The 26,940-nt window shown below is 45.9% G+C and overlaps 1 protein-coding gene across 3 annotated transcripts in view; it reads left to right on the top strand.

Moving 5' to 3' along the window:
* The first annotated feature begins 888 nt into the window (after window positions 1–888).
* Window positions 889–26,940, top strand: part of MAP2K4 (mitogen-activated protein kinase kinase 4) — a 109,965-nt gene continuing 83,913 nt past the window's right edge. Inside the window, exons 1-2 of one of the 3 annotated variants that reach the window (XM_082774995.1) lie at window positions 889–1,120; window positions 16,799–16,831. In XM_082774995.1, coding sequence (XP_082631121.1) covers window positions 1,021–1,120; window positions 16,799–16,831 — 133 coding nt within the window. In that variant the 5' untranslated portion in view covers window positions 889–1,020. The remainder of the gene's footprint in view (window positions 1,121–16,798; window positions 16,832–26,940) is intronic. The other 2 variants (XM_082774993.1, XM_082774994.1) reach the window with 2 other exon arrangements.

Below are 26,940 nucleotides of genomic sequence, written 5' to 3'. Positions count from 1 at the left end.
ATTTCACTCCTCTAGTCCCTGTCATATGCTGTCCCTAAGGCTGTAAGTTTGCTGGAGCTAGAGGTAGGATCAGAAACCAGGTAGAGGCAATGTGCTGGAACAAACAGTACCTAATGGAGGAAATAAAATGATGATGATGATAATGGCGGTGGTAAAAGGGGTTGATGCCCTGGCTATTCTGGAAAACACAGGAGGAAGTTACACTCTGCAGTGGTTAGGGAAGATGTTTCAGGTAAGAAATGAAAAGACAAGTTTGCAAGTAGCTGCTTGTGCAAGCGCTATTCATGGGTGAAGATGAGAAATGTGATCAAATTGGTTGGACAAACTGCCATCCCTCAGGGGGCCTCATTGAGGCAGGAAGATGGGAGGCTGGGGAAATACGACATTTGGGCACCCCTGGTCAAGGAGGCCATTGCGGTCAAACAGTGGGACGTGCCATCATGTTGGGACCACAGCACGGCACAGGGCTCCTGAAAAAAACACAGTGGCCCCAAAGGGGCTTACGGCAAAGGGAGTGGGCAATGCTTCACTGCCAGAGAAAGCAGAAGGGATGCAGAGCAGGGATGCTGGAGATGGGGCAGGGGCCTCCTGGAGACCCACACCGCAGGCCGGGCACTGCCACACGCGGGGGGCGGAAGGCAGAGCGGGGCGCAGAAGGGGGGCGTCCAGGAGGCATCGCCGAGCGCCCCCCGGCCGTGCGGAGCAAGGGCCCGGCGGCGGCGGCGAGCGGAGGGCCCGGCCGCGGGGAACGGGCCGGGGGCGGCAGACCCCGGCCCCGCAGGCGGAGGCAGCCGCAGGGCACCCTGGCCCCGGCAGCCGCCCGAGCCCGCAGCGCAGAGCCTGGGCGGCCGCTGCGAGTGCCCCGCCTGGGAGGGGTTAAGCGGGAGCCCCAGCCCGGGGGCGGACGGCGGACGGGGAGGCTCCGGCGCCTGCTATACGGCGTCGGGGCTCTAGGTGTCCTGCCTGGGAGGGTCCCTGCTGCATTGCAGCCTCCGCGCCGCTCCGTCTCTGGCGCACACAATGGCGACTCCCAGCCCCAGCAGCGGCTCCGGCTCGGGCGGCGGGAGCGGGCCGGGCCCCGGCGGCCCGCCGGCACACGCGGCCGTCAGCAGCATGCAGGGTAAGCAGGGTAAGCAGCCCCGTGCTAGGCCGCGGCCCGGCCGCCGCTTCCGGGCCGGGCAGCGCGCCCCGCTCTAGGCCTCGCCGCGGCCCCGCTGCCCCCGGTGGCGCGGCGCGGCCCCGCCTGCGGGCCCCGCGACCTCGGCGAGCAGCGCCGGGCCCGGGGGCGCGGGGGGGGAGCCGGGGGCGGCGGCCCCGCCGCTCCCTCCCGGCTCGGCGCTGCCCCAGTCGGTATGGGGCGAGCGGGTTCCGCCCCCCGGGGCGCGGGCGGGCTGCGATTCCCGGGGTCCGGCCGGGCGGGCCGGGACCCCGCGGCAGCGGCGCTGGGAACCCGCTCCCGAGCCGGCCGGGGGTGCGGCCGTGCCCGGCCCGGAGCCGCGCCGCCCCCTCGACGCTATCTTGGGGCTGGTGCCCGCCGCCGCCCCGGCGCAGCCCTCCCGCCCGCCGGGCTGCCCCGGGGGCTCTGCGCGGCCGCGCTCCGGGCCGCCCCCCGCTGCAGCCCCGCGGGTGCCGCGTGTCGCCAGGCCGCAGCCGGAGGCTCGGCGGAGGGCGGCGCCGTGCCCGCCGCGGCGGGGCCGGGAAGCGGGGCTCGACCTCGGCCTGCGCGGCCCCAGGAGGCGGCGGCCCCTCGGGGGGGAGCGGGGCCGGGGAGGTGGCCGGGGGCAGGCAGGAGCGAGACAAAAGCCGGGGGCTTTAGCTCCGGTATTTCTTCGGCCCGCTCCGTTTTGTGCCCTCCCTGCCCGTGCCTCTACCCTGGGCGGTGACCTGCGGGGAGGGGGGGCGCGCAGCAGCCTCTGCCCAAATGCAAGTTTTTGGTGGCGGGCCTAGCTCGGCAGCGCCGTGCCAGTTACGTCTAACGCGCTGCTCTTTTCCCCGGGAGTGCGGCGTTGTTGGTGTTAACGAGCCGGGGTAGAGCCCCGGGGCGGGGGGTGGCCAGGGGGCAGCCAGGGTAACGTTTTGGCAAACACTGCTGCCCATGTACTGCTGCGGTAGCCGGGCTCTTGGTGGCCATGGGAGGATGGCTCTGACCCGACTCCTGCTGGACTCCTCAGCGTTGCTCGCTGAACGGTTCTGGTGCTTGGCATTTCTTGTTCCTTTATGTCTGTTCATGTGTTTTTCTCGAGACAGATGTTTAAGTAAAAACAGTTTAATGGCGAGCTTGTGGTTAAATTTTTGTTGTTTTTTTATTCTGATGGAAATTTAGAGTGTTATACTAGGGTAATGCTGCCAGGCTTCCCATCTGCACTTGCTGATGGTTGAGTATTCTTGCAAAAACAGTGGATATTTATTTTTCAGAAAAGCCACAGCGAATACCTTTGGAGTTTTTTCTTTAAGGTTACACCACTGAAAAACACTCTCTTCTTAAGCAGCATTTTAGACTGTGTTACTCTGAGGCCACACAGTGTTGTTTTTTTTTTTTTAACTTAATACAGGAATGGTAATGCTAAGGAAGCTGTTTGTCCTGTTTTGGGAACGTTTAATTTTTTTTTTTTTTTTTTTTTTTGAAGAAAGAAGAAGGGAAAGGTCAATCTCTGTGTTGACAGGAGAAGTATGGGAGCTCTCGGCTAAAAAAATTTCACGCTTTGCTACTATCTGTTCTGTCCTGTCGGGAGAGACTACTTAGAGGCTGACAGGGAACCTGTTTGGGTGGAGAATTGATTACACAAACTGCAGAGTTTGGTGTACGTGGAACTAGACAGCAAATTTTCACTGTTTGCAGCTTCCACTGTGTGAAGGTCTTGTGTTTGCTAAACTAAGGAGCTGGTACCTGTTGGGCCCTAGGAAGGTGATACTATACACGTTTATGATACCTTTCAAGAACCGTAGTTCCAAACCTCTTAAATGAAGTGCATGGCTCAAGAACTCAACTAAAGGCATGATATGTAAAAACAATTATAATGAGACCAGAAATAGCCATGTTGCAGTGCAGTTAAAACTTTGTGTTACCCCTTTTATTTTTCCACGTGACCCATATTCTTCATATTCATGAATCATTTCCCTGAATTCTATGCATCTTCAGGGTTGCAAGCTTGGTTTCGTACCGTGACATAAGAACTGGTGTTGCAGTGTGAGTTGGCAATGACATAGAAATACCTGCATCCTTTCTCCAGGGGGGGAGGAAGGGCAATTTGTTTCTTGTGTAGTTTCTTGCAAGTGTCTATTTAAACAGGAATTCAGGAAGACAATGGCCAGTTTGATGATATGCAGGTGTTTGCAGTAAAATCTGGTGTTACATAAATAGCTTTTTTCGTTGTTGTTCTTAAGGTAACAGATGTGTGTTGAGGTGTCCTGGGAGTAGCTCAATGTAGGATCCTAGGTGGCTCTGGAAAACCTCCTGGCAGAGGTGAACATGTTGCTGTTGCAGTGGTCGTAAAGGGAATTCCCTGAACTTGGCAGAAAACCTTCCCGTGAGGACAGTCCTCCACCAGGATCACTGTGTGGCTGTGCAACCACCTGTAGGAAAACGGGGGAGACGTATGGGGCAGGAAGGGCTACCTCTGTGGGCTGGTCACACCCGGGGCAGGTCCAGTGGGCATCCCACCACCCTCCTCTCACCAGCACTGGTTCTCTGTTGACACCGACATCTCTGCAAGCCGAGCTGTTGCAAAACGAATCTGTCAGAAGAAAAGCAGCAAGATTTTTCTAGTTTGGATGCCAAGTGTTTGCTCGGCATGGGGTTGCGTGAGCACTGGTGCAAGGAAGGCACAGGAATGTGTTGCTGGGTGGGGAGAGAAGTAGGACTGCATCGGTGTTGGTCTAATTGTCTTAAATAGTATGATGAGGTGTAGCAGGGAAGTCATTAAGCTACAAGGAGTAATTATAGTAAAAAATGAGTTTTGTTGAGTTAATTTTCAGCTAGAAGCGTTCTTTAACTCAGCTAGTGCAACTGCTACTCTGAAGGCGGTAATGGGATCAAGTGGTTGTGGGGTGGGTGCGACTGGCTATGGTCTCAGCCGATGCTTGTGCTGTCCATGAAGGAGCCATGGACCTGCTCTCCGGGATAGCGACTGCTTCTGGAGGTTGTGCTGAGAGGATGTGAAAGTTGGCCTGTGGTTCTAAGCCTTTTGCAGGGGATTTTCTGTGTGATCTGAGGGCTGGTCTCTTCTGTAAGGGGTCTCTGCTGTCATGTAGGATAGCAGGGCCTAGGGATGAGTAGTGGGCCAGGTGGTGGTAATGCAAGGGTGAAGTTGTCCTGGAAATTGAGGCCTGTCATGTTGATATCTGGAGCTGGGCAAACAGATCCGGGGCGTCAGAAAGTCTTTGCAGACCACCCAGTTTCATTTTGTTTTGTATCAATATCCTATGGAATTTCTGTGTAAAGCTTCTTTAGATAGCCTGGTATCTCTTGGACTCAGTATCACTGTACTCACACCAGGCTTATTGTGCTGTGATGGCCCACAAGCCTTGCAGTCATGTAAAGGATTGCTTCAAATCTTTCCACCCTTAGTGTTCTACATTTCCAGCTTCGTTCTCATGTCTTCTCCCGGCTGACTGCATTAGCCTTTCTTGCCCAGGCACCTGGGAGCTTCATTCGTTCCCAAAGGCAGGTTCCTGGCACATGTGGTTGGTAGTGCTGTGTTCAATGCATAGTTGGCAGATAAGAGACAAAGGAAGGCTTAAAAAAATCCATAAAAAGGAATACTTAAAAATTTTAAGTATTGAAAATAGGTGTTACTTCGTTATTTTATTTTCCTTTCTTTTCTTTTTTCCTTTTTTTTTTTTTTTTCCTTTTCTTTCCTTTTGTTCTGGCTGTTTTTTGGACAAAACAGAGGTTCCGTGGGAAGTAAGATATTGAACTTTGAGAGTGATTTTAAAAACCAAAGACAGTGATTTTAAAAACAAAAACAGTAATTTGAGGAATTTTGCATTTCTGTTGAAATTGACAGAATTAGTAACAATCTTTACTGCTGACGTTATGTAGAAAACTATCCTTTGAAGAATTAGTGTATGAAATTTAATTAATTCAAAGGCATAGAGAGAATTTTAATTCTAATTGGGAGCTGAGGAGTCAGTCATCATACCTCCAAGCAAGAGTTAGAAAACACTTGTAACTGGCTGTTGTATATTTGGCTCTTGCATTCAGCTTCCAAGGACCCTGGAGGCTAACCAGGACTTTTCCAAGCACTTACTGCTTGTAATACTCTGGTGTCTTTCCAGAACCAAGCATACATACTGTTTATATCTTTTCAGAGTGTACACAAACAGTTCAGACATTGGATGGGCTGGGAATTTGGGATTCTCAGTTCCCTTCACATCTGTTTCTCTGTCCCATCCTTTGCCCCTTTTACTCCCCTGCCCGCACCCCAGCTATAACCTTTTGGGTTTTAGCAAGAATTGGAGAACTGTGGTATCTGGTTAGACAGTCTCCTGTGTGAATATGTAGGAAGAATCCTGGACAGGGAGATAGCAGAGGGGTTGTTGCCTGAGAGACTAGACTCCTGCTGTCACCTGTGGATGCCATTCAGTGCAGTATCAGAGTTGGGAGATAAGTTTCTGCACAAGTATGAGGAAGCTCTGCCCTGTACCTTTCTTTACCTGACAGAAAAGAGCTTCCAGGAGGCGTTTCAGTAGGTCACCTGTCATTCATATTTAGCATGCAACAGAATTGGTGATTGCAGAGTTGAACTTTGCCAGTCACTGTTGTTGGATGAACTTGCTGTTGGTGTGTGACCTGTGCTGTGTCTTTGAGGTAACTAGAATTTCTTCAGACAGCATGGTGAAAAGTATTACTGAAACCATTTGTGGGTACCACTGCGACCAGAATGCTTCTTGTTAGGGGAATTTAGTAAGAGATGCCATCGTCCCTGCATCTTCCTCCTCTAAATGCTGCTGCCTTGGTGAGTGCAAGGAGTGACCTGAGCAGCCCTTTTCCTTGTTCATCAGGAGGAGGGAAATGCAACCTCAGAGCCTCTGTGCTGAGGTATTGGACCTGCCAGGGCACAGTGTGAGTGGCCTCAGTCCTGAAGTCAAAGCTGCGCCAGCAGGGAGTGGGCCCACAGGTCTGTGAGCAGAGTGGTTACTGGCAGCAGCGCAGCAGAAACGAGAGACCTGTCCTGGGGGCTGTGTCTGTGAAGAGCAGCAGGCAGGCAAAGGGCTGGTGGGTGGACTTCCCTTTCTGCACAGAGGGGCATAAGAAAGTAAGGGCATAGGGTGAGAGTAAGGAAAACAAGTGCCAGTAAACACAGGAATTTTCTTAGGGAACCTCAAAGAATGGAATTTGGGGAACAAGAAGGCAGTTGGGAAGTAAAGAGCAGAAAGTGAGCATCAGGTTAGGTAAGAAGCAATGTTTGAAAAGCCAACATAAGTGAAACAGATGAAACATACATGTACATGTATAAGAAAACAGGGAAAATAGAAGAGAACAAGATGAAAAAGTGGGGGGTGGAATTAATCCTTGTCCTCAATAGGTGACAAAGTACACATTGTTAAAGTATACATTATCTTTCACTGTGTATTATTAACCTGTTGTTGGCAGAGTGAAATGTATCTTTAACTCACTGAATAAAACGAGAAGCTGACTGCAATTATTCTTGCCCACAGTGGAATTATAGAGCCATTGTGTGTTGACGTACACTGCTGTTGCAAACTGACGTTTGCAGATTTGTCAGGTTGGTGTGTATACATTGACTTTGACATGTTTGCATTTATATAGAAGGTAAGGTACTTGTCTGGTGAGCAAAAAACTTCAGTTTATTTGAACCTGCTAGTTCATTCCCGTACTGTAGCTCTGCTAGGATATGGCTGACATGCCGTACTTCTCCTTTGTGCTTGTCTTAGTGTACACATGTGTATGTAGTACTGTATGTATAAGCAAATGTTATGGCATTTCAGCTTTCTATTTCAATTTACTTGTAAACCAACATTCTTAATATATCTGTTTTCCTCATAAAGGAGTGGCCTGAAAATACTAGTTAAGTCTCATCAGATGCTAGGAGTTTTTTCTGATATTTCATGCTGACTTGATGGAGCTGACAGAATCGGAAACCACATCATTGCCTTTCTAGCAAAACAAAACAAAACAAACAAAAAACACCATCCAGTGGGAGAAAGAAGAGTGCTGTGAGAAAGAGGAAAAAAAAAGGCAAACTGCCAGAAAACTTTCCAATCTTTATTTTACCAAGAAGGGGTCCCCAAAATTAGAATTATTCATAGACATATGTGCATGAAGTGAAACATTAATTATGGGAGTCTTGTGTAACCACATCAAGTTATGCATGTATCAGACAAACACAAACACCTTGTTAACATCATATAGTTAGGATGTGATTGCTACCTTTGAAGTCAGCAATCTTCTACTGGGTTTAGATTTGATAAAATCTTACGTGAGTTTAAAGAATGTGGAGGCTCGCTTCTCAAAGTGAGGAATATCTTCTACAGCCAGTGGAGGCTGGAAGGAAAAACTGCATGAGAGAAACTGCTTGGGGTGTTTGTGTCGTCCTCTGCCCTGTGGGACAGGAACCAGCAGCAGATGTCAGTCCAAGTTTAACTGAAGTGATGATTATTAAGAAGGTACAAAAGTCTCTGATCTCTGGATGGATGTTCTGCTTATGGCAGACCCAACACACACCCTCTCAAACGTCTGAGTACACTGATCAGGTCTAGCTTTCAAAAGGTGCTGGTTATATTCCCCGATGTGATGCATCTTATTTAAAATGCACTGCATTGTATTCACTGAAGATAAATGCCTCCCTAGATATGTATATTTTTGTTGTGCATCTGTCTGTGTGCTGAGGCTACAGCATCCCTTGTGGGGAGGTAGGAATTGCTGTGCTGCAATGGCAGCATGAAGAAAACTTAGCTGACTTTGCCAGTTGAACCTTTCTGTGGTGACTGTGGGGCTGTCACCTAGTCTCTGGGGACGTGGGTTCTTCCATGGATATTCTGGTCAGGATGGATTATTATCATCACACAGCCTGGCCTCCTGCTTAATGAGAGGTGAACAAACATATCAGAAATTCCTGTGTTGAACTTGATCTTTTGTGGTTTGGTTCTCTCTTGTACAGAGAGAAACCCAGTCCCTGTGAAGATACCAAGTTTAGGACAATTTGCATTTTGAAGTAAACTGGTTCACTAGTTACTGCATTTTTGGGCAGGATTTTTTACTATCATTTTGGTCAGTTTCTGGTGATAGGTGTTGGCTGTGTGGTTGCAACCTAAGGAGTCTGCTCTGTGCAATTGCAGTTAGCCAGTGTGAATCCTGCACCGTCTTAGTTGAGTCTGCTGGTGTTCCCTGTGAAGACCTTTTCTCATCTACATATTTAGGTTTTGTTTTAGTGTTGCAGGCTTGTTTGATTGCAGAAGAAACGTATGAGCAGTGGGTAAATGCAGTGGCTGTTGATCTCTGATTTTTTTTTTTTTTTCCCCTATTAGAAAGATGTATTACTATAGCTGGATTAATTAACGTGTGATAGTTAACTCGTGGTAAATCCCAAGTGAGACAGTTCAGTTCGCCTGCGCTTCTGCAGTTCAACTTGCAGATAATTTGAATATGGTGTCGCTTCTAGGCTTTAACAGTAGGATAGCCAGCATGTACCTAGTTGTCCCCCTGTATACACTTGCTACTCTTTGGTGATGATGGGCATCTGAAAAAAAAATCTGTGAGGCTCAAGCCTTTCAGTAGGCAACTGACCCCACATGTTTATGGAAGCAAAATAGTTTTAATATCAAAATGTTTGATATTAAAACTATCGGAAAGAAGGTGCTCTAACCTATTCTAAGGGTGCCCGGGGGTTAAGTACTTGTCCAGAAGGCATGAAATTGTGAGGAAGACGCATTACATCTTATTCTTCAGGGACAGAGTTGCAGGAAGGATGTGTGCAGCCTCAATACCCTCTAGTTTTTACTCTTTGTCTGAAGAAGGCAAAGTAATTTTTGCTGTGACTCTGTGCCCTGTTTTATATCCTAGTCCCACATCCTTATACCATAGCTGAGTTGCTGGACAGGTTACCTCCATTGTTAAGCTCTTGCTGAGTGTTGCTAGGTGGGTTTGTTCTGCAAACTGTACATAAGAGGCTTGGAAAACTGATTCTGTAGGTGGCACGACGTATGGCAGCCTCTTGAATGGATGTGTGCTGCAGGGAGCACAATATTTCTGTTCCAAGCTTCTGGAGCACTGGTCGGGGTGGAAGTGGGAACTTGCTCCAATGTTAGCACCTCTGGGTGTTCATGCTCCTTGTGACTGTGCTTTTGGAAACCTATAGGCACCTCTAACAGCCCTCTGAATGATCACCTTGTAGCCATCTGCCTTGTCCCAGCTGTGGGGGACAGGTCAAAGTGGCCTGAAGTGGCAGAGTTTTTCCAGGACGGGTAGGACTGCGCTGCTGGAGGTGGCAGGAGGGAGGAAACCACCTTCCTGGAGGCAGGCAGCCAGCCTGCTGGCTTCGCTCCACCCGTTGTCAAACTCTGCATGTCTGCAGATACACTGGGTGTATGTTTATCCTAAATCCCACGCCCCCTGAACTAATCTAAGCCAAAGGCAGTTGCTCGCACCTGGAGAGAGGTCTGCTTGCAAGCTTGTGCTGGGTGTTGATGCCACGTCAGTGTCTAAGGCCAGATAGAAACTGGCATGCTGGTTTACAATAACATAATGAATTAGAAGAGCACCATATTGGACCTAATTAGCTTCCTGCCTTCCTTTAATCCTAGTGTTTTTACCTCTTGGTAACTACCTTAACTGCATTGGTCTTCTTCCAAGATGTTTTTGGAAGTTGAACAGCATAGAGTGGAGGAGGGAGGTAGCAGTAAGGCAGATTTGAACCAATTCATATGGCTTAATATTTTAAACTTGGTGCACCCAGAGGACAGGAGGGATCCATTTTATACCAAAGGATGTAAAATAGACAAATTTTGGCAGCCAAATACACTTGCAAGTGATGATAAGGGTGGGAGGGAGAACTGAAAAACATGTTCTACCTCAGTATTTGAGCATGACCTATGCAAAAGCTTTGTGTCAGCCTTAGCACCCTTCTTATTATGAATAGGCTGCGTTTCTGACTTCAATTTTAACTTTTCACTTCACTCTGTTTTAAGTTAGCTTAAGCTGTGTCTTCTGGGCACCTGCAAAGTTATCTAGATTCCTGTTGTCTTGCCCCTTTTATAGTGTTGGGGGGAGGCTTTAAATTTTGAAGATACCTGCGATGTGCATTCTGTGGTCTGCTTAGGTGCCCGATACTTCAGAATACATTCTGTGGTTTGGGCAGCAGCAGTATGTTTGTGCCTCCCTATGCTGAAAGGTGCAAATATGACTTCTGTCAGATGTCACAGACTTATTTAAGTTTCTGTGCATAGCTTGCATTTTTATTTTTATTTTTATTTGAAAGAAGACTGGACTACAAGTAAGGAAAGGTCCTTGCAGAAATCTCGGCACAGCCTACTGGGTGCCTGCTCCCCACTTGCCCAGACCCTGCGTTGGCCTGGATTTGCATCAGGACTGTCATGTGATGCTGCAGACCATCTTCCAAAACGTGTGACCTTGACTTCTGAGGCTGTAGCCCTCAGTGGAGGGGACACTGCTATTGCTCTTTGTGAGGAAATACAACATGGTGCCTCTGCTCCCCCTCTGCCTCCCAGTTCTGCTTTGAAATGAGCTCAGCTTCAGTTCGCATGAACCTGTGCAATAACTGTGCTTAGCAGGGTATGGCCCATTAACTTTTGTATGATCGTCAAGGGACGTGGACAGTATGTATATTGCACAAATTGCGTATTTATTAGCTGCTAAATTGATTTCCTCTTCTCCAAATTGAAGCCTTTGTATGTGCCCTTTACTGGAGGCAGAGCAAGCCCTTCAGGAAGCAGACAGCTTGCACTGATCTGGGGTGAACAAAGAGTCCAAGTGCCAGGAATTAGTCGGTGTTTTGAATAATTTATTTGATCTTTCTGAGGTGCTTCAGGAGATGCCCTTTGGCATAAGGAGGACAGCTGTTGGGAGCAGACACAGCTGAGCTAAAAGGGAATCAGACCTTTTATTGTGTTTTGTCCAGGCTTATTATTTCTGTGGAGCAGAAGAGTTTTATAGTTTGCTTTGGACCTGATTCTCTGGAAGAAGTTCTCTGAACTGAATTAGCCACCACTTTGCTTTTGGACCAGAGAGCAAAGTGTTTGTACTTTGAAGAGGTTTGTGGACAGAGATGAAACAGTTTCCTTTAAAAACACATGGCTGCATTTGTTTGACCTGGGAGGGGTTATGGAATAAGATAAAAGCACTGCATTTGGAAATCCCTTCTGGGGAGTGATGGGACCACATCTGAGTTTTCCTGTAAAGACCACTTCCCCTACTGAACCGTGTCAGCACAGGACCTGATCTCATGCCAAGCAGTTGGAACCCTTGCCCTACCTTTGATGTTCTCTTCTTTCCTCGCATGTCACTCAAACTTGGAGGAGCCGAAGGTCGGACGGAGGGGAATATTGTGTGAGGATGATCAGAACCACTTTGTAGAAGTGGTCAAGACTGGAAGCCTAGAGCAGAGGGACAGAATGGCTGTTGTCCTCTCAGACAACCTGATGACAGGCTGTAGAGACTGTATTGACCCCAGATGTTTTTACTGCTGAAGAGGTGTTACCTACCAGAAAAACTGGATGAGAAGCTATATGTAGTGGTGTTATATAGAACTTAGTATACTACTTCAGGACATGTGAGTTTTGTCCTTTCTTCAAGATACCTTTTTTTTCCTCACCCTCAAGGTAGCCGTAGCAGTCAGGATGTGGAAACTAAGGCATTTGGATGTCTGATGTAAGATTAGTTTCCTTGCTGATCTGGGGATGAGTAGAGGTTAGTTCTCTCTTAAGAACTACTGTTCTGATGTAGCCCAACTGTTAAAACTATAAAGTGTGACTGTATGGTATCAGGAGTGTGTCTGCAAGTTCGTGCAAAGGAGTTAGTTATGAGTGAACTCTGACATCTGTTGGAAGAAGAAGAATCTGAAGGCAGAGACCTGCTGCTGTGGGCAGCAGCTCAGCAGTTGAGTTCTTGCTGCACAGGGACACACATGTTGAACAAGATTGCTCGTGTTCTCCTGGTAATACAAATTCTATTTTAAAATATGTTTCTAATTTGTTTATTTCTTTTTGAGAGGAGTTGGAATAAGATCCTGGAGCTCTTTATCTGCACATAGCAGAGTTGTGGCCAAATAAGCTTTCTAAAACATAAGCATTGCTGCTGCACCTCAGTGCTAGATAACATTGGGTTGAAAACAAGACTTTGCTGTCTGACCTGCTCATGTGGCCTTGTTCCTGCTGCTCTCTGTGAGTAGCAGAAGGAACAAGCATGGAAGCGGTGAAGGTTGAGATGGTGGGAGGTGGTGTCTACAGCTCACATATGTCTGTCCATATCCTTGTGTTAGATGGCGTGGCTGATTTCACTGTAAAGGTACACGATTTGGAATATCTTGGGCTTTGAATTGGAAATTTCAAGTCTGGTTTGTGGCTGTGAGTGTTTTTTTTTCCTGCCCTATGAAAATACACTGTAAGAAAGTGTGATTGCAGGCTGTATTTCAGCTAGGGTATGAAATGTTAATGGGGCTGGTCATTTGCTTTAATATAGACAGGTCTTAGTCACAACTAACTTGAACGTGAGCCCAAAACAGAATTGGCAGCAGGGAACCTGCTTCATCACTGAGTTGCCAAAGGTCTGAGCTGATCCCTGCGTCATTCCAGGGCACTGTGGGATAGGCTCCAGGAGCTGCTTGTCCATGGTGCTATTTCTGTGTAGTAAATAGAAGCTTTCTGGGAAGGTTTGCATTGGTATCCGTGTAAAATCTGATTAATTCTTCTTTGGCAATGAAGCTGTAGCCACCCAGCACTCATATTCTCCATGAAAGCCTGTGCTGGCATGTCCTAAGTGTTTGAGACCCAAAACAAACTAAATGAACACAGCTTGGCAACGTTCTTCAGCTATTTGGTTGTCCATGCTGCAGAGCAATGCACGAAGTTGTAGATGTATTAACACTGGCATAAAAATCTTGCTGTCCATTAGGGCACCGTATTCAAAAGATTTGGGTTTTACAGCCAAAGCTGGTTGCTCTGTGGCAACTCAGCCACGTGAGGTGAGGGTTGGGTTGTCTACTTCCAATCTACCAGGAGTAGTTGCTGCTTCCTCCCTGGTAGCAACATTACCTCCTGTTCACAAGGACACGCAACTGCGTGGTCAGGGTTTCATCCAGAGAGTTCCACAGGTGAACTGAGCAGAGTGACTGTGTTCACCATGGGATACAGCATTCATTGCATCCACAGCAGTCTCACAGCAATGCTGTCTGCTAAATTTGAACCTGTTGTTGAAATCCAAAAGCTGCAACTGTGGTGTGCTGGAGAATTGAGTCTATTCCCAGTACTCAGTCTTGCAGGAATGGGAGTTATGAAAACGTCTTGCAAGTGATCTTATAAAGTAATTTTGTCCAGTGCTTTAGAGGAATAAATAAACCAAAGTACTCTAGAAGAAAAGTTCCCCAGTCCTGAGTGCAGCAGTTATTTTAACCATCTATGAATTTGACATGCTCGTGTTTGTGTTAGGAGTTCAGTATTTTTCTCATGTTGGGAGTTTAATATTTTGTCTCCAATAACGACCCCTTTCTACCACAGACTCCTTTTTTAAGTGCATCAAGCTTCTCTTGAAAACAATTTAGATGCCCTGCTCTGCTTTTTCTTCCAGAAGACATCTTCAGGATTTCAGTCAGTAGCTGGAAATGTTCAATGACAATTTTGTCACTGTTGATCTTCTGTCACCCTTAGTCTTCGACATACATGCTGCTACTCCTTCCTTAATGCCTATTTAGATGTGTTTCAGAGCTTTACATTACAGTATTCCTGTCCTGCCATATGCCTTTGGCTAGGTTGAAAGCACTAACCACTGCCATCCTTTCCAGGAAATAGATGCTCTGTTGCCATTGACAGGAAGTTACTTGCAGTGACTTTGGAATACACTTCATCTCGAGTTTGCCTGCAGTTTTGCATGTGGCAGAAAACATGGGCAGCAGAACCAGGCTGAATGCAGAGGGTGGGAGCATCATGAGTGATGATGCCTTCAGCTGCTCCCTTTCCCCTGCTGCCTCCCAGGGAAGCAGCAGCAGCCTCAGCAGCAGAAGCAGACCAAAGCTGTTTTAGCAGGCACAGGGTTGGGATCAGCCACGGACAGACGTGAACATAGCACCACTGATTCTGGGATAGTATTAAACAGTGTCTCGGCAAAAGGTCAGGCAGGAGTCCTGCTCTAGTTGAGAGATTTCCGTCGTAAACCAAAGTCAGTTTTCTCTGGGTGGAGATGTGATACAGGTGATAAGCAGCATTGGCTCTGTCTGTCGGCTGCACACAGACGGTTATGAATGTTGAAGATTGTTTTATTTGTGGTGCTCTGACACCTTGCAAGAGCTTTAATGGGTAGGGGGATCCTGTGTTACCGTATGGCACACTCAAGTTTTTTTATGCAGAACTGATGCCTGATTTCCTTTTTTAAGGAGCTCTGAGTTAGAAGGAGTTAATGGGGATGAGAACAAGGGAAGAAGATAGCTGGATCTGGGCTGGGGCTACTGGCTGGTATTTTTGCAACAGTCTTCTGTTACCCAGCGTGAGACTGTGGGGATTAGCTGGGCAGACTCCCTGGCTCCTTCTGTACTGAAGACCTGCCTGCCCTCTGCAGAGGGATAGAACTCTTTCCCAAGGACTTTTAAAAGCCAATGGACTGGAGGAATTTTTGTTGAAATGTTATGGGGTTTATTTCTTTAGCAGGCAAACTTTGCATCTGCCCCTACTTGTGGGATTTTGAAAGAATGAAAAAACTTGCATAACCACCAAAAGAATAATGTCTGGCATAGGAACTTATAATAACATGACTGAAAAGAAAAGCAAAGGCATGATCAGAAAGAAAACTAGCAGTAGATAAAAATGGCATTAATCATTTCTGAAAATGAAAATCTATTCGGAGTATCTGTTTGGACTTCAAAAACTTTAAGAACCATGGTGCAACTGAACAGCTTGGTAGCGTGCTCCCATAACCAGGAGCCGAGAAGGGAACATTTCCTGGGTAAAGCAGAGGTAACAGGTGCAGGGCTGAGCCATAGGAATGGGAAGAAATTTTAAGGCAAAACAGTGAACTTGCAAGCTAGTTAGACAGCTGAGTTGCTTTTGTAGGGGGAAAAAGGTACTTCCCTCGTGGAATGAAATTGTTGTTGTTTTTATTTTTTTCCTTTATAGTTTTATGCTGTCCTGCCAGTAAAATGGTTGGGTAATGCATTTTTTAATTTTCACTGATCAATTTATATTATTGTTAATAAAATTACTGTTAATGTTATTAGACTAATGTGGGTAACTTTAATTACCATTCTTATTTGCTCCTTCTTCTCTGAATGTACTACCAGCTTGCTTTGGTGGCTTTGGGGTTATTTTTCTGTTTTTGCATGCTATTGTGGAGACAAAACCAGTTAAAAAAAAATCTTATTCAGCAGATGGTTTAAGCTGGAACTTCTGGTGGGAAGGGGACACCAGGTTTTGTAAGGCTCATGGTGAAGCCCAGAGTTGGCAACAGTGTGCCTGTGAACAACACTTTCTCTTTTTTTTTGTCTGCTATTTTTTTTTTTTTGGTCACCGCAGTGTTGGGTTATACAGTTCATGTGCTTTTCTCTCATTACTCAAACTGAGTCAAAAGCTTCCCGTATTTTTTGTATCCAAGGATACATTTGCTGCAGCATAAATTGAAATGAGCTTGCAGCACGTGCAGTTTTCTGAGAGCTGCAATGGTGTCCTGGCTCGAGTCTCCAGCCTGCTCAGTGGGCACCAAGACCTTCCTGTGGGGTGGAGGATGTTTCTGGTTCTGGTGGCCAGTGTAAGGTGATGTGCTAAGGCTCCCTCTCAGCCGTGTGCCTGTGCATGTGTGCATGTACTGTGCTTATTAGTGTGCTCACCTTCAGTGAGCCAGACGCTCCTGGAGATCTGGCTGTGCATGGCTGAGCAGCTCTCAGGAAGAAGGCAAGCCTCAGTGAGGTCCTCCCTCCCTGAGCAGTATGGTGGTGCTGGCTGTGATAGGAAGTGCAGCTGCTGTCCTGTATGGCTATAATGCATTGTGCGGACATACCGTGGCTCATGGCCATAAAATGTTCTGTGGTGATGGGACTGATAAGGACGTTACAAACATCCCAGAGAAGCATCCATCTCCACATGCTAGGTCAGCAGTGCTGGAGAGGGCCGGGTGTGCGGTGCCCATCCTTGGGCAGCCGTGTCCCCAACTGCAGGAAGTTTCTGCAGACTCTGTCCAGGTCTCAGCGCCTTGTTGTATGGAGCCCTGCAATACCATCAGTGCTGCAGTGTCCAAATCCCCCTTGAGCAAAGCTTGGATTCCTGTCCTTAATTTGTCAGCTTTAGAGCTGTTGCTGTTTGAGTTCTATTAGCGCCTCAAAGAAACTAAAGCTCCTTGAAGTGAACTGATATCCTTCGTGCTTGCTGTGCAGAAGGGCTGGTGCCCTTGCTGGTTTGTTGAACACTGCTGCCACTCAAGACTGGTTTGTTTATAAAATGATGAATCCTGAATTGAATGGGATTGCTCTACATTTGAAGCAACACATTCTAAATTTTGATCTAATAAACTTGTTTAATGTATGATTTTAGAGTTAATGAACATTGAAACATAAAAAGTGATTCTTAAGTGATGCACTTTGACTTGCAGTGAATGAACAAGAACTTGTCTCTTTTGCTTTAGGCTTTCAGATAAACTTCTGTGGAAAGGCACAAAGTAAGCTACATATTTTTATAGTATTATCCTGTTTTATATATCAACCTTGGTATTGGGAATGTGTCCACTTTCTGTTCCAACTAACCACCTATGGCAGACCTACTCCTAAGAGAGCTTCCATTTCTCACAATGCTGTTTAAGTAAAAGTAAAATTAAGCAATTTAAAGGGTTACTAATTGTTGTACTACTTTACCTGTAACAAAAGAGCAACTCCAGAAACATGCAGCTAAACTAATTGTGTATGTAGCACTGGAAATTTCCTACCTGTTGAATTGGTCTGAAACAAACTGGGTGGGATTTGGCAGTTTGATTTGTGCCTGCCAAAACTTGTGCTGAATGAGCACCTGACATGCACACTTTTATACGGAGCGTGAACACCTTGAATTGCCATCTCAAGAGCCAGCAGGACAGATGCTAGATCCTGCAGTGGGTTGTTTCTGTTCGAGCTTCTTTCAAGAGAGGTGAGAACAGGACAGGAGAGCTGTCAGGAGGGGCTGCTGGCGTTAGCTGGTGCCAGCTCTCCCACAGGCAGCCTTGGCCACTGCAGGACAGTTTGTGATGACTAATGGAAGCTCTGCAGAACTAATTTTTTATTTTCTGTCACTGGCTTATGCTCTGTATTCCTCTGTCATACTATCAAAGTACCTTCTACAGTATGGTGATAGTTTTATTGGAAGCAGTCTCTTTTTTTCTGAATTCTAGATTTATTTTGACTCTGCATTTCTTTGAATTTGCATTCAGATTTTTTTCTTTTGTGCTTGATACACTTATTTGTTATAGCAATTCTAATATCTAGAGATATAATTGTTATTTTTTTTAATAGTCGGTGTCTTTGGATTTTATGTCAGTGTACTTTGTGACTACTGTTCAGATAGATTTTTGTCTGAAGCAGTTGTACATAGAAAAACCTTTGCTGTCCATAGCTTTCACAGAGCAATGCTTTCTGTGTTATGACTGAGGAGGACATCTGCTCCAGTGTTACAGTGCAGAGGTGAGCCTGGATGTCAGAATTGTTCCCCCAGGACAGGATTGGAGAACATACTTATTTTTTAATAATTTTCTGTTAGTATGGAGTATACAAATCTTTAGGAAACTCGATGTTTGAAGCAGGAAATTCAAACTCGTTTTACAAGCTAGAGCTGTATGTAGAATCAGAGTTAGGCTTTGAGACCTTTTCTGGTAGATTCATAAGATGACAGCTACTGAATTGTGAAAAGATATGGAAGAAAATCAGCCACCCAAAAGGAGCAGTTGGCTGCTGAAGTTTGTATTCTGGAGCTGGGTTAATGGCTGTGCAGGCGAGGCTGAGTTGGACATGGGATTTGCTGCTGGGAGGAGCTGTCACGCAGCATTTCATGTGAACCTTGTCAGCTTAAAAAGGTTGATTAGCATTTACTTAAGACAATGTCTTGCTCCTGTTGTTAGTCTTCTTACAAATTCCCTGTTGTCTGACACACTAAAAACACTGTAAATGCTTCTGCAAGGTTAGTTATTTCCTCAGCAGTGCCTTTCATCCAAAGCTGGGATCTGTTGTCAGACATAGACAGTCCTTGCTCTCTGGGGCAGTTGCAGTCTGGAACAAAATGAGAAATGCTCAATACATGACACTTCAAAGGAAGAAAAAAAAGGCTTTGCCATTAGAAGGTTTTGCAAAATAATGAGATGGTTCCCACCTGTGCCTTTGGAATAGAAAGTGTAGAGGTGGGTGCTGTGAGCTCCCTGCAGCAGCACAGCTGGTCACAGAGACTGTACCAGGGTTCCTGGGGGTAAGTCCGAAAAACACCTCCGTTAATACTGCTTTGCTGACTTGTGTGCTGGGAGGCATGAATGTAGGTAGGAACCAGAGAGGCATTAAAAAAAAAAAAACAAACACATTAGCACCTGCCTGTCAGAGCACCGCAGTTTATGTTAAAAACAGGGTAAGTACATCAGAGCAGTTGGAAAAGTATGGTTGTGTGTCGGGCACTTTGCTGCTGGGGAGGTACTCGGTGTGTCCTGTGGGGTTCTGGGGCCATGGTTCAGGTGCTGTGTGCACAGCAGGTGGCAGCAGGAGTAATGTGGAAGCTTGTGGTTGCTGGACACGCTGGGGGCTGAAGGGGCCAGCGCATCCCATTGTCTGCAGCTCTGCTTGGTGGAGCTCCTCGTCCCAAAGAGGTGTTGTGGAAGTGAAGTGTGTTTCTGTAGAGGTAACTCCAGTGGTTCATTCCCCAGGACCTTGCTGGTTTGAACACAAAGGTTGCACGTGGCCTGGGTTTTGTTCTGGAAGTTTCACGTGCTGCTGTGGTGGAGGAGTGAGTGCCTCTGTGCATGCTGTGGGCTGCTGGGTTGTTTGCCTGATTTCCCCCTCTGCTTTGCCAACCTGCCTAAAACTTGTTTTGTTACCTGTTTAAAGTCATGAAAATTCAAAACTTTGTTAGCAGCAAGTATAACCTGGTGCAGTCAGGCCTTGGGAGGGCGCATGGGTCTGCAGGAGAGGGGCTTGCTCCATCTGCCCGAGCCCAGGCAGCAGCAGTGGGCAGGCAGTTGGTGCCAGCTCCAGAGGTGGTGAAGAGCTGTAGTGGCTTTTCTCTGGTAGACTTAAAGTGAATTGAGAAGTGAATTAGTAGGAATTTACAGGGTTGAAAAAACCCTCTTGACAGAAAGTGCCAGGTTTCTTTGTGCCAAAAATTGTTTACAGCAAAGACAGATTTTGATGTTGAGTATTTTCCATTAAAGTACTGTTGACTGTTAAACAGTGACGGTTTGATTGCTTGAATTATCCCCTAAAGTATACTTTAATTGCATTTTCCTTTTTAAGCAAGGTTTTAAAGTGTTAGGGGTATTAGCTGACTGTGCATGTTATGTGTAAGTGTCATGTTTATTTAGAAGAAGAGGATAATGAAAGCATTAATGCATTTGTGAATTCTCTTACCTACTTATCTTTCTGTTTTACAGACAGATTTTTAGTCTGTATTTACCAGCTATTAGCAAGAATGACAAGAGCTATGGTATTTTATTTCTCTGAGTCTCTGCAGTCAGCACAAGCACTTGGTAACATCAGCAGCAAAACTGGTGGCATTGCAGTGCTCAGGAGGGGTCTGGTTTCATCTCGTGCTGAACGGCACATATCTGCTTCCCTTCCCATTGGCCTGTCCAGGTAAGCCATCGTTTCTGTTGAAGAACCGTTTGCCAGAGAAACACAGGTTAGCCTTTTCATATGGAGAGGTGTTGTGAGAAACACTCCGTAGCCAATAACTTAGGCTCAGGCGAGGATCTCAGTGAAGTAGTAATTTATTCGCGATTGCAATGGCGGGTGCCCCACAAGCAGGAGAGAGCGCATCTACTAGTTCCAAAACACAGTTTATATACCTTTTGATGGCAGGACCCTCCCCTGTTTCCCCACTGAGCGGGTAATCCAGGTTCACAATCTATCTGATGCTTCACAAACAATGCATGGCCTTCAGTCGCCGGCCTGTTAAATTTCAAATTTCTTTTGACATTTTTACTGCTTGAAATGGTAATGTTTCTTCACTTATCTGACTTGACTTGACACCGTGATTTTCACCTAATTGTCCTAAGGAGTCTGATTGTCTGCATTTTACAAGGTCGCCTGCTAAACTTTTCTTATCACTGTAAGCATATCTCAGTACCACATTCCCTCCTTCTAAACAATATAACTCTGCAAAAACAACATTTCTATTCCCACAATTCCCCCCTTTTCTTTTTTTATAAACTGTTGATTTTTGCAAAAACTCTTTTTATTTTTATTTATTTATTTATTTTAAGTATAATTTGGTAAATATCTTCCTCTTCTTCACTTTCTTTGCTCTCCATTTCCTCTAATATCATTTTATCTGAGTAGGGTGGTGGATCTATGGTCATTTGTTTCAATAATGTGGTTTCAATTAACCGCTGGACAAGTCCCCTTACACAGGGGATAACGCAACAGCCAATAGCTGTCAAAACTCCTGCTACTATAATCAAGGATGTAAATATGGACATTACCATCCCTTTCCATTTACCAAACCAAGATTTCAACCATCCTGTGATGGAAGTGTCTGCTCATGAATTTTCTGCCAATTCATTGGCAAGGGTGGTAAGCCCTTGCAATGCTCTTGTTACTGTGCCATCCGGGGCAGTATTGTTACGGATAAAAGTACAACAGTTGCCCAGCATCACGCGTACACCACCCTTCTCCACAAGCATCTTATCTAATGCTATCCTGTTTTCCCAAGCCATTTTGCTGATGGCATCTAGCTGTTCAGCGATTCCTCTCATCGCATCCTTGGTATAATTGATGAATCTCTGCTGATTATAATAGAAATAATTAATCCAATCCACATTTTTATTGATTGTTACCCACCAGAACAGTAACTCAAACCCTGCAGCAATTTAATTTCTGGCTTTATATTCATCCCGAACTCCTGTAGGTACCCCAATAGAATCTATGTATACTCTATCATCAAATGATATTCCTAAGCCTCCTTTACTTCTTCTGGGTATTTGTGATGTTTCTCTTTCAAATGCCAGAGTGAAGGGTATAGCTGATTGAACAAGTGCACAAGTGCCTTCCCAATTAGATGGCAGGGTGGACCGTAAGATCTTCCCTCCACCGTACCACCAGAGATCTGCCCTGGGGATCTCTAGTCTTGAGCAGTTTCCCATCAAGTCCTTCGTAGCACAAGGCAAATTCTCCCAGATGCCAGGTAGCACTCACACCCTGCCGTGAGAGGCAAGCTGTATGGTTACCTATAGCTGTAGAGAATGCAGGGGGAACTGTGATATTGTTATCATGCAAGAAACAGCAAAGAGAGACTTACAGGCCTCATTTCCCCAGGCAGTCTTTTCTTGGTACAATGCAATCATACATCGCATCCCTTGGGAGTCTTTGGTCCACCCCCATGGGAAGGGCACTATCTGGGCAATCAGTCATCCCGAGGCACAAGCATAGCAGTAGCTACGGTTGAGACTCTGGACAGTATATTTGACCCATTCTATCCAGGCATTCACATCCCCATACCCTGTTTGAATCTCAAATGTTTGAACTGCCACATTTCAGAGGGCCTCCTGTTTTCTCCTTGAGTTTCTCTCTTTCTCTGATGGCAATAGAGGATTGTTTCCATACAGCTATTCTCAATCTGGCTGTTGTGTCTCTCCCAGTTATTTGTTCTTTCTGCTCAATTGTCATTGGGCATTTAAATCTCCACAAGCTAACACCTCACAAGCATCAAACGTGACGGCTTGTGGTACATAACCCTCTGTCACAGTCACCCATATTTTGATGGGGTATCCCGTTTTTGCTATTATCTGGTCATGCCTTTTCCAAGTTACCAATTGACCGAGGCCTTCTCTGAGGCCTAGAATCACTAAAAACAAAATTAGTAATCAATTTTTCCCTGTCATTATTTTTAAACCTTAGGTTTCCAAATAATTATCGATACAAAAATAAGATGTACACTACTACTATAACAACCCCCCCCTTGGGAGCACTGCAGTTCGCTGTAGGTCTGTCCTTCCTCTCAATCACAAGTCACACTCGTTAGTTACCTGTGAAAATAAAAGGTTAGTTTACAATTGTAAGCTCTTATCCTGCTCAGAGTCCACTACGAGATTTTTCTCTTCAATTTCAACTTCCAACAAGTCTTTTGTAGGAACAGCTTCCCAGGTACTAGCGTCGACAGATGCCTTCACTCGAGTATAGTGAGTCCAACCTTTTTCCGCAGTTCTTACGGCTGTTTCAGTGGTCAGTAATTGTCCTTCCCATTCAGGCCGGAGTTGACTCTTTCCAGATCTGAATCAGGACCCGGTTTCCTGGGTGATGGTGGTGAATGGGGAATTCCAAAGGTGGGGTTTGAGCCAACAACCCACAGGTCCTGAGAGATGACAAAGAAGAAGGCAACCCCAGAATACAGTTCTTAAGGAAACTCTCTTATTTTGAATTGTGGTATCTCATCCCTTCTGCCCAGATAGGGCAATCTGAACAGCATCTCATATGGTGAAATTCCTATATCCTTTCTTGGTGCTGTTTAAACCTGTAGGAGTAAGCATTTTACCCAAGGAAATTGGGTTTCTAACACTAGTTTAGTTAATTGCTTCTTTAATGTCTGATTCATTCGCTCCACCTTCCCAGAAGAGGAGGGGTGCCAGGGGCTGTGAAAATCCCACTCAATCTCTAAGGCCTGCTTTAACCCTTTCAGTAAAGCTTACACCCATCTAGTCACGTGGTCAATTAGGACAAACAAGTAACTCAGTAAAGTTTACCTGTATACTTTGGAAAGGTCAAACCCCTGGCTCCCGTCCCCCTCTAGATGGGTTACAGAACACCTTTTTATTTACCTTTTGTCATATGGTACATCCTCTACATATGTGCTTCCCTAAAGTGTATATTCCTACACAGACATACTTTCTTAGCACAATATCACACATTGCTTGCACCTCCCAATGACTCTTTTGATGTAAAACAGTTAATATTTGCCTCATTATCACTTTATTCAGCATTTCTCTCCCATCAGGGAGTATCCGTTTTCCTTCAGACTTCATGGCTCCTGATTCCTTAAAAAAATCATTCTTTTAAAACTTTTTAGTTCTTTCTTAATTTTCAACAATTCCCTGAATCCTCTCTGGATTTATTCTTCATTTTCCCTCAGACATTAGATGCCTTAAATACCTGACTTCTCTTTCTCCATATTGTAATTTATTATTTATTTGTTTTCAATACTCTCAAGCCCTGCTTTCCCAGAAAGTTGAATAGTTTGTTAGTAGCTTTCTTCACAACTCTTTTCTCCTGTCCTGACAACAGAAAATGATCCACATATTTGTTAACATTAATACCTCCTTGGGAGGTTGTAATTGCTCCAAAATCTTTTTTAAAACTTATCCATATAGATAGGTGGCCCTGTAAACCCCCCCAAGGTAAAATTGTCCACCTATATTGTTGCTTCCGCCCCCATTTCAGGGTCTTTCCAGTCAGAGGTGAATATACGTTTGCTCTCAGGGCCTGAGAGCACTCCATTAATTACACTGTTATTCCAGTCTAATAATTTACTAGTTGAATGCCTAATTTAATCATCAAATCCCTTCCCAACAAGTTAGTCTCTGCCTTGGATACATACAATAATTGCCCAGTGATCATTTTATCCCCTAGTCTCAGCTTGGTATCCCCCCCCAAAGTGGCACTGTTATCCCAGCCCCTTCTACCCCCATCACTTTTTAGGGTTTCATTAGTTAATTTAATCCCTGATACTTTACAAGTCAGTAATGACCTAGCTGTTCCCCAGTGTATTGGGTTTGATGGCAAGGTTCGGGGGCTGTGAGTAGGGGGGTGGGAAACTGCAGTGGCAGCCCCTGTGAGAAAAACCCAGAAGCCTCCCCGTGGCAGATAAGGGACAATTTCATCTGGCCCCAAAGGGGCCCACTGCTGCCCAGAGCCAAGCCATGAGCAACACAGTCCGTGCCTCTGTGAGAGCACATCCACGAAAACAAACAAACAAAGAAACAAACAAATACCTGCTGCTCAACAGCAGTTGGGAGAGTGAGAAACCCCCCCGCAGACACCAAAGTCAGTGCAGAAGGAGGGGGAGGAGGCGCTCCAGGCTCTGGAGCCGAAGCCCCCCTGCGGCCGCTGGAGAGGCCGCTGGTGGAGCAGGCTGTTCCCCCCTCCCCGATGCTTGGGAAACTGAACAGACACCACAGCAAATATGCAAATATACCAAAACTTCTAGACTGTTACTTAGATAATGCCTACATCACCTTTCCCTGCTCATTCAATTTCAAACAGCTCTGTTAAATATTACATGCCACACCTTTAACACCTTCGGCAAGACTTTTAACACTTCCTTTATTTTTCTCCAGCCTGTACTTTTCTAATACCAGCACCAAAGGCTCAGGGTCCAACTTAATTCCATACCTTTTCCCTCCAAGATACTGAAACAACATATCAATATAGCATATTTCATCCCATTTTCCTTCTTTCCTCCTTCTTCCACTCCAGATATTCCTATTCGAAGTGGCCAGCCTGGCCACACTTAAAACATCTTATCAAAGCCTGTCTCTGCTAGGACTCGGGCCACAACACAGGCAGCCTTCTTTGCCTGCCATTCCTTCATCTCTCTTCCTCTCCTTTCCATCCTGGCCCTGACTCCCCCTGAAGATTTTCTTCATCTTTCTCCAACCCTCTGCCTCACTACCCGCTGCACTGTCAATACCATTAGTTTCGATCTCTTTTTTTTTTTTTTTTTCCCTTCTTATCTCCCCTCCAGACACACCCCTCCAGGGCCTCCCGCAGGAGGGTCCCCCAGTGACTGTTCACTACATTCCCCCCACCTTCTGAAGCATTTTCTGCGTATTTTGCCAGGCTTTAATCACACAATGAACTTTCAAGAGCCCTTGGGATACTGGGTCCTCAGGTCTCATCCCCAAGTACTTTCTCATTCTGACACTAAGTCTCTCATATGATTTCTGTGTTGCACACTATTATTATTCCAGTCAGGATTGGCAAGTGGGTATTTCTGCCCTGCCGGTATTACCCCTGGTCCTGGAGGATGAGCTCTTTCCCATTCTTGTATAGCAGCTCTCCTCCTGATCATTCCCATTTCTTTCCCTGTAAACAACATACTTATAGACATAATTCCCTCCCCCAAGAGTATAAATCAGGTCGTAGGAACTGGTCTAATTGTTCAGCTAGGCTGTTGGGGTCCTTGAATAAAGACTTCCTCTCCTTCTTAAAAGTCCTAACCTCTCTGCTGGTAAGGAGGAGGGGGTAGTTCACCTAAGAGGATACACAGTTAGTGTTAGTACTGTTAGTATCAGGGAAGGCAAAATTCTCAACATATCTTCTACCTTGTTCTAATTCTTGCCAGAGCCTAGAGTACGATCCTTCTTTAGGGACAGTGTTAATTACAGTCCCTGTCTCCCTTCCTGGAGTGACTGCTGCTGCCACCAGTTCAATATTAAGATTATAGGGAGCATAACTTGGCTCCTTCTCTGAAAAAGGAATCTTATTGTTTACACATAAATTTAAAGCCTGAATTTTCATCAGACCCGTGTTTTGGCCAAAATACTGCTGTTTCCTTAATTGGTTCTTTTGTCCAGACTGATACACAATATTTAACCTTTTTTTTTTTTTTTTTTTTTTTAAATTATTTTTCTTTTACAATCCCTCTAATTTTGGGATTATGTTTCCAATTTCTTATCATTCTTCAGGAAGAACTATTAGTAGGCACTCCCCCAGGGATATCTCCCTGTCCCCTGGAACTCATATTTTACCATTTTTCCTAACCCTCGCCAGTATGTGCTACAGAATTTTCCCTTCTGCAGTGTACCACACACCAACGTACTGAAAGATGGGGGTGTACCGCCAAGCACTTCCCCGTGCCAGCGTTACCGCACACCTGAGTTTACCAGATTCCCTGGTGTACTTCCAAGCACTTCCCTGTGCAAGGATTACCGTACACCAGATTCCCCTGGTGTAGTGCCAGCACTTCCCCGTGCAAGGGCTTACCATACACCAGATCACAGGACCCCCAAGGCAATACTTAATATTTCTTACCTTGGTCTGTGCACAGAGTTACCGGATCGATTCTTAAAAACCCGGAGTGCCTACCTTCTTCCTTTCCCCACTACTTCACGGATCCTGCCTCTTTAACCAGTCTCGGGCCCTCTGTCAGGTTTCCGCAGAACCGCCACCGTCGATGCACAGGACCGCTGAAATCAGCAGGGCATGCCTTCCTGCTGCTGCGGTGGTGGGGCTCCTCAGTAGGTGACTGGATCCCGGACGAGCCCCCAAATTGTGAGAAACACTCCGTAGCCAATAACTTAGGCTCAGGCGAGGATCTCAGCGAAGTAGTAATTTATTCGCGATTGCAATGGCGGGTGCCCCACAAGCAGGAGAGAGCGCCTCTACTAGTTCCAAAACACAGTTTATATACCTTTTGATGGCAGGACCCTCCCCTGTTTCCCCACTGAGCGGGTAATCCAGGTTCACAATCCATCTGATGCTTCACAAACAATGCATGGCCTTCAGTCGCCAGCCTGTTAAATTTCAAATTTCTTTTGACATTTTTACTGCTTGAAATGGTAATGTTTCTTCACTTATCTGACTTGACTTGACACCGTGATTTTCACCTAATTGT

This window comes from Aythya marila (assembly GCF_965140915.1).
Source record: "Aythya marila genome assembly, chromosome: 18".
Taxonomy (NCBI): domain Eukaryota; kingdom Metazoa; phylum Chordata; class Aves; order Anseriformes; family Anatidae; genus Aythya; species Aythya marila.
The sequence above is the reverse complement of the archived record's forward strand: the minus strand, read 5'-3'. Positions and strand labels throughout refer to the sequence as shown.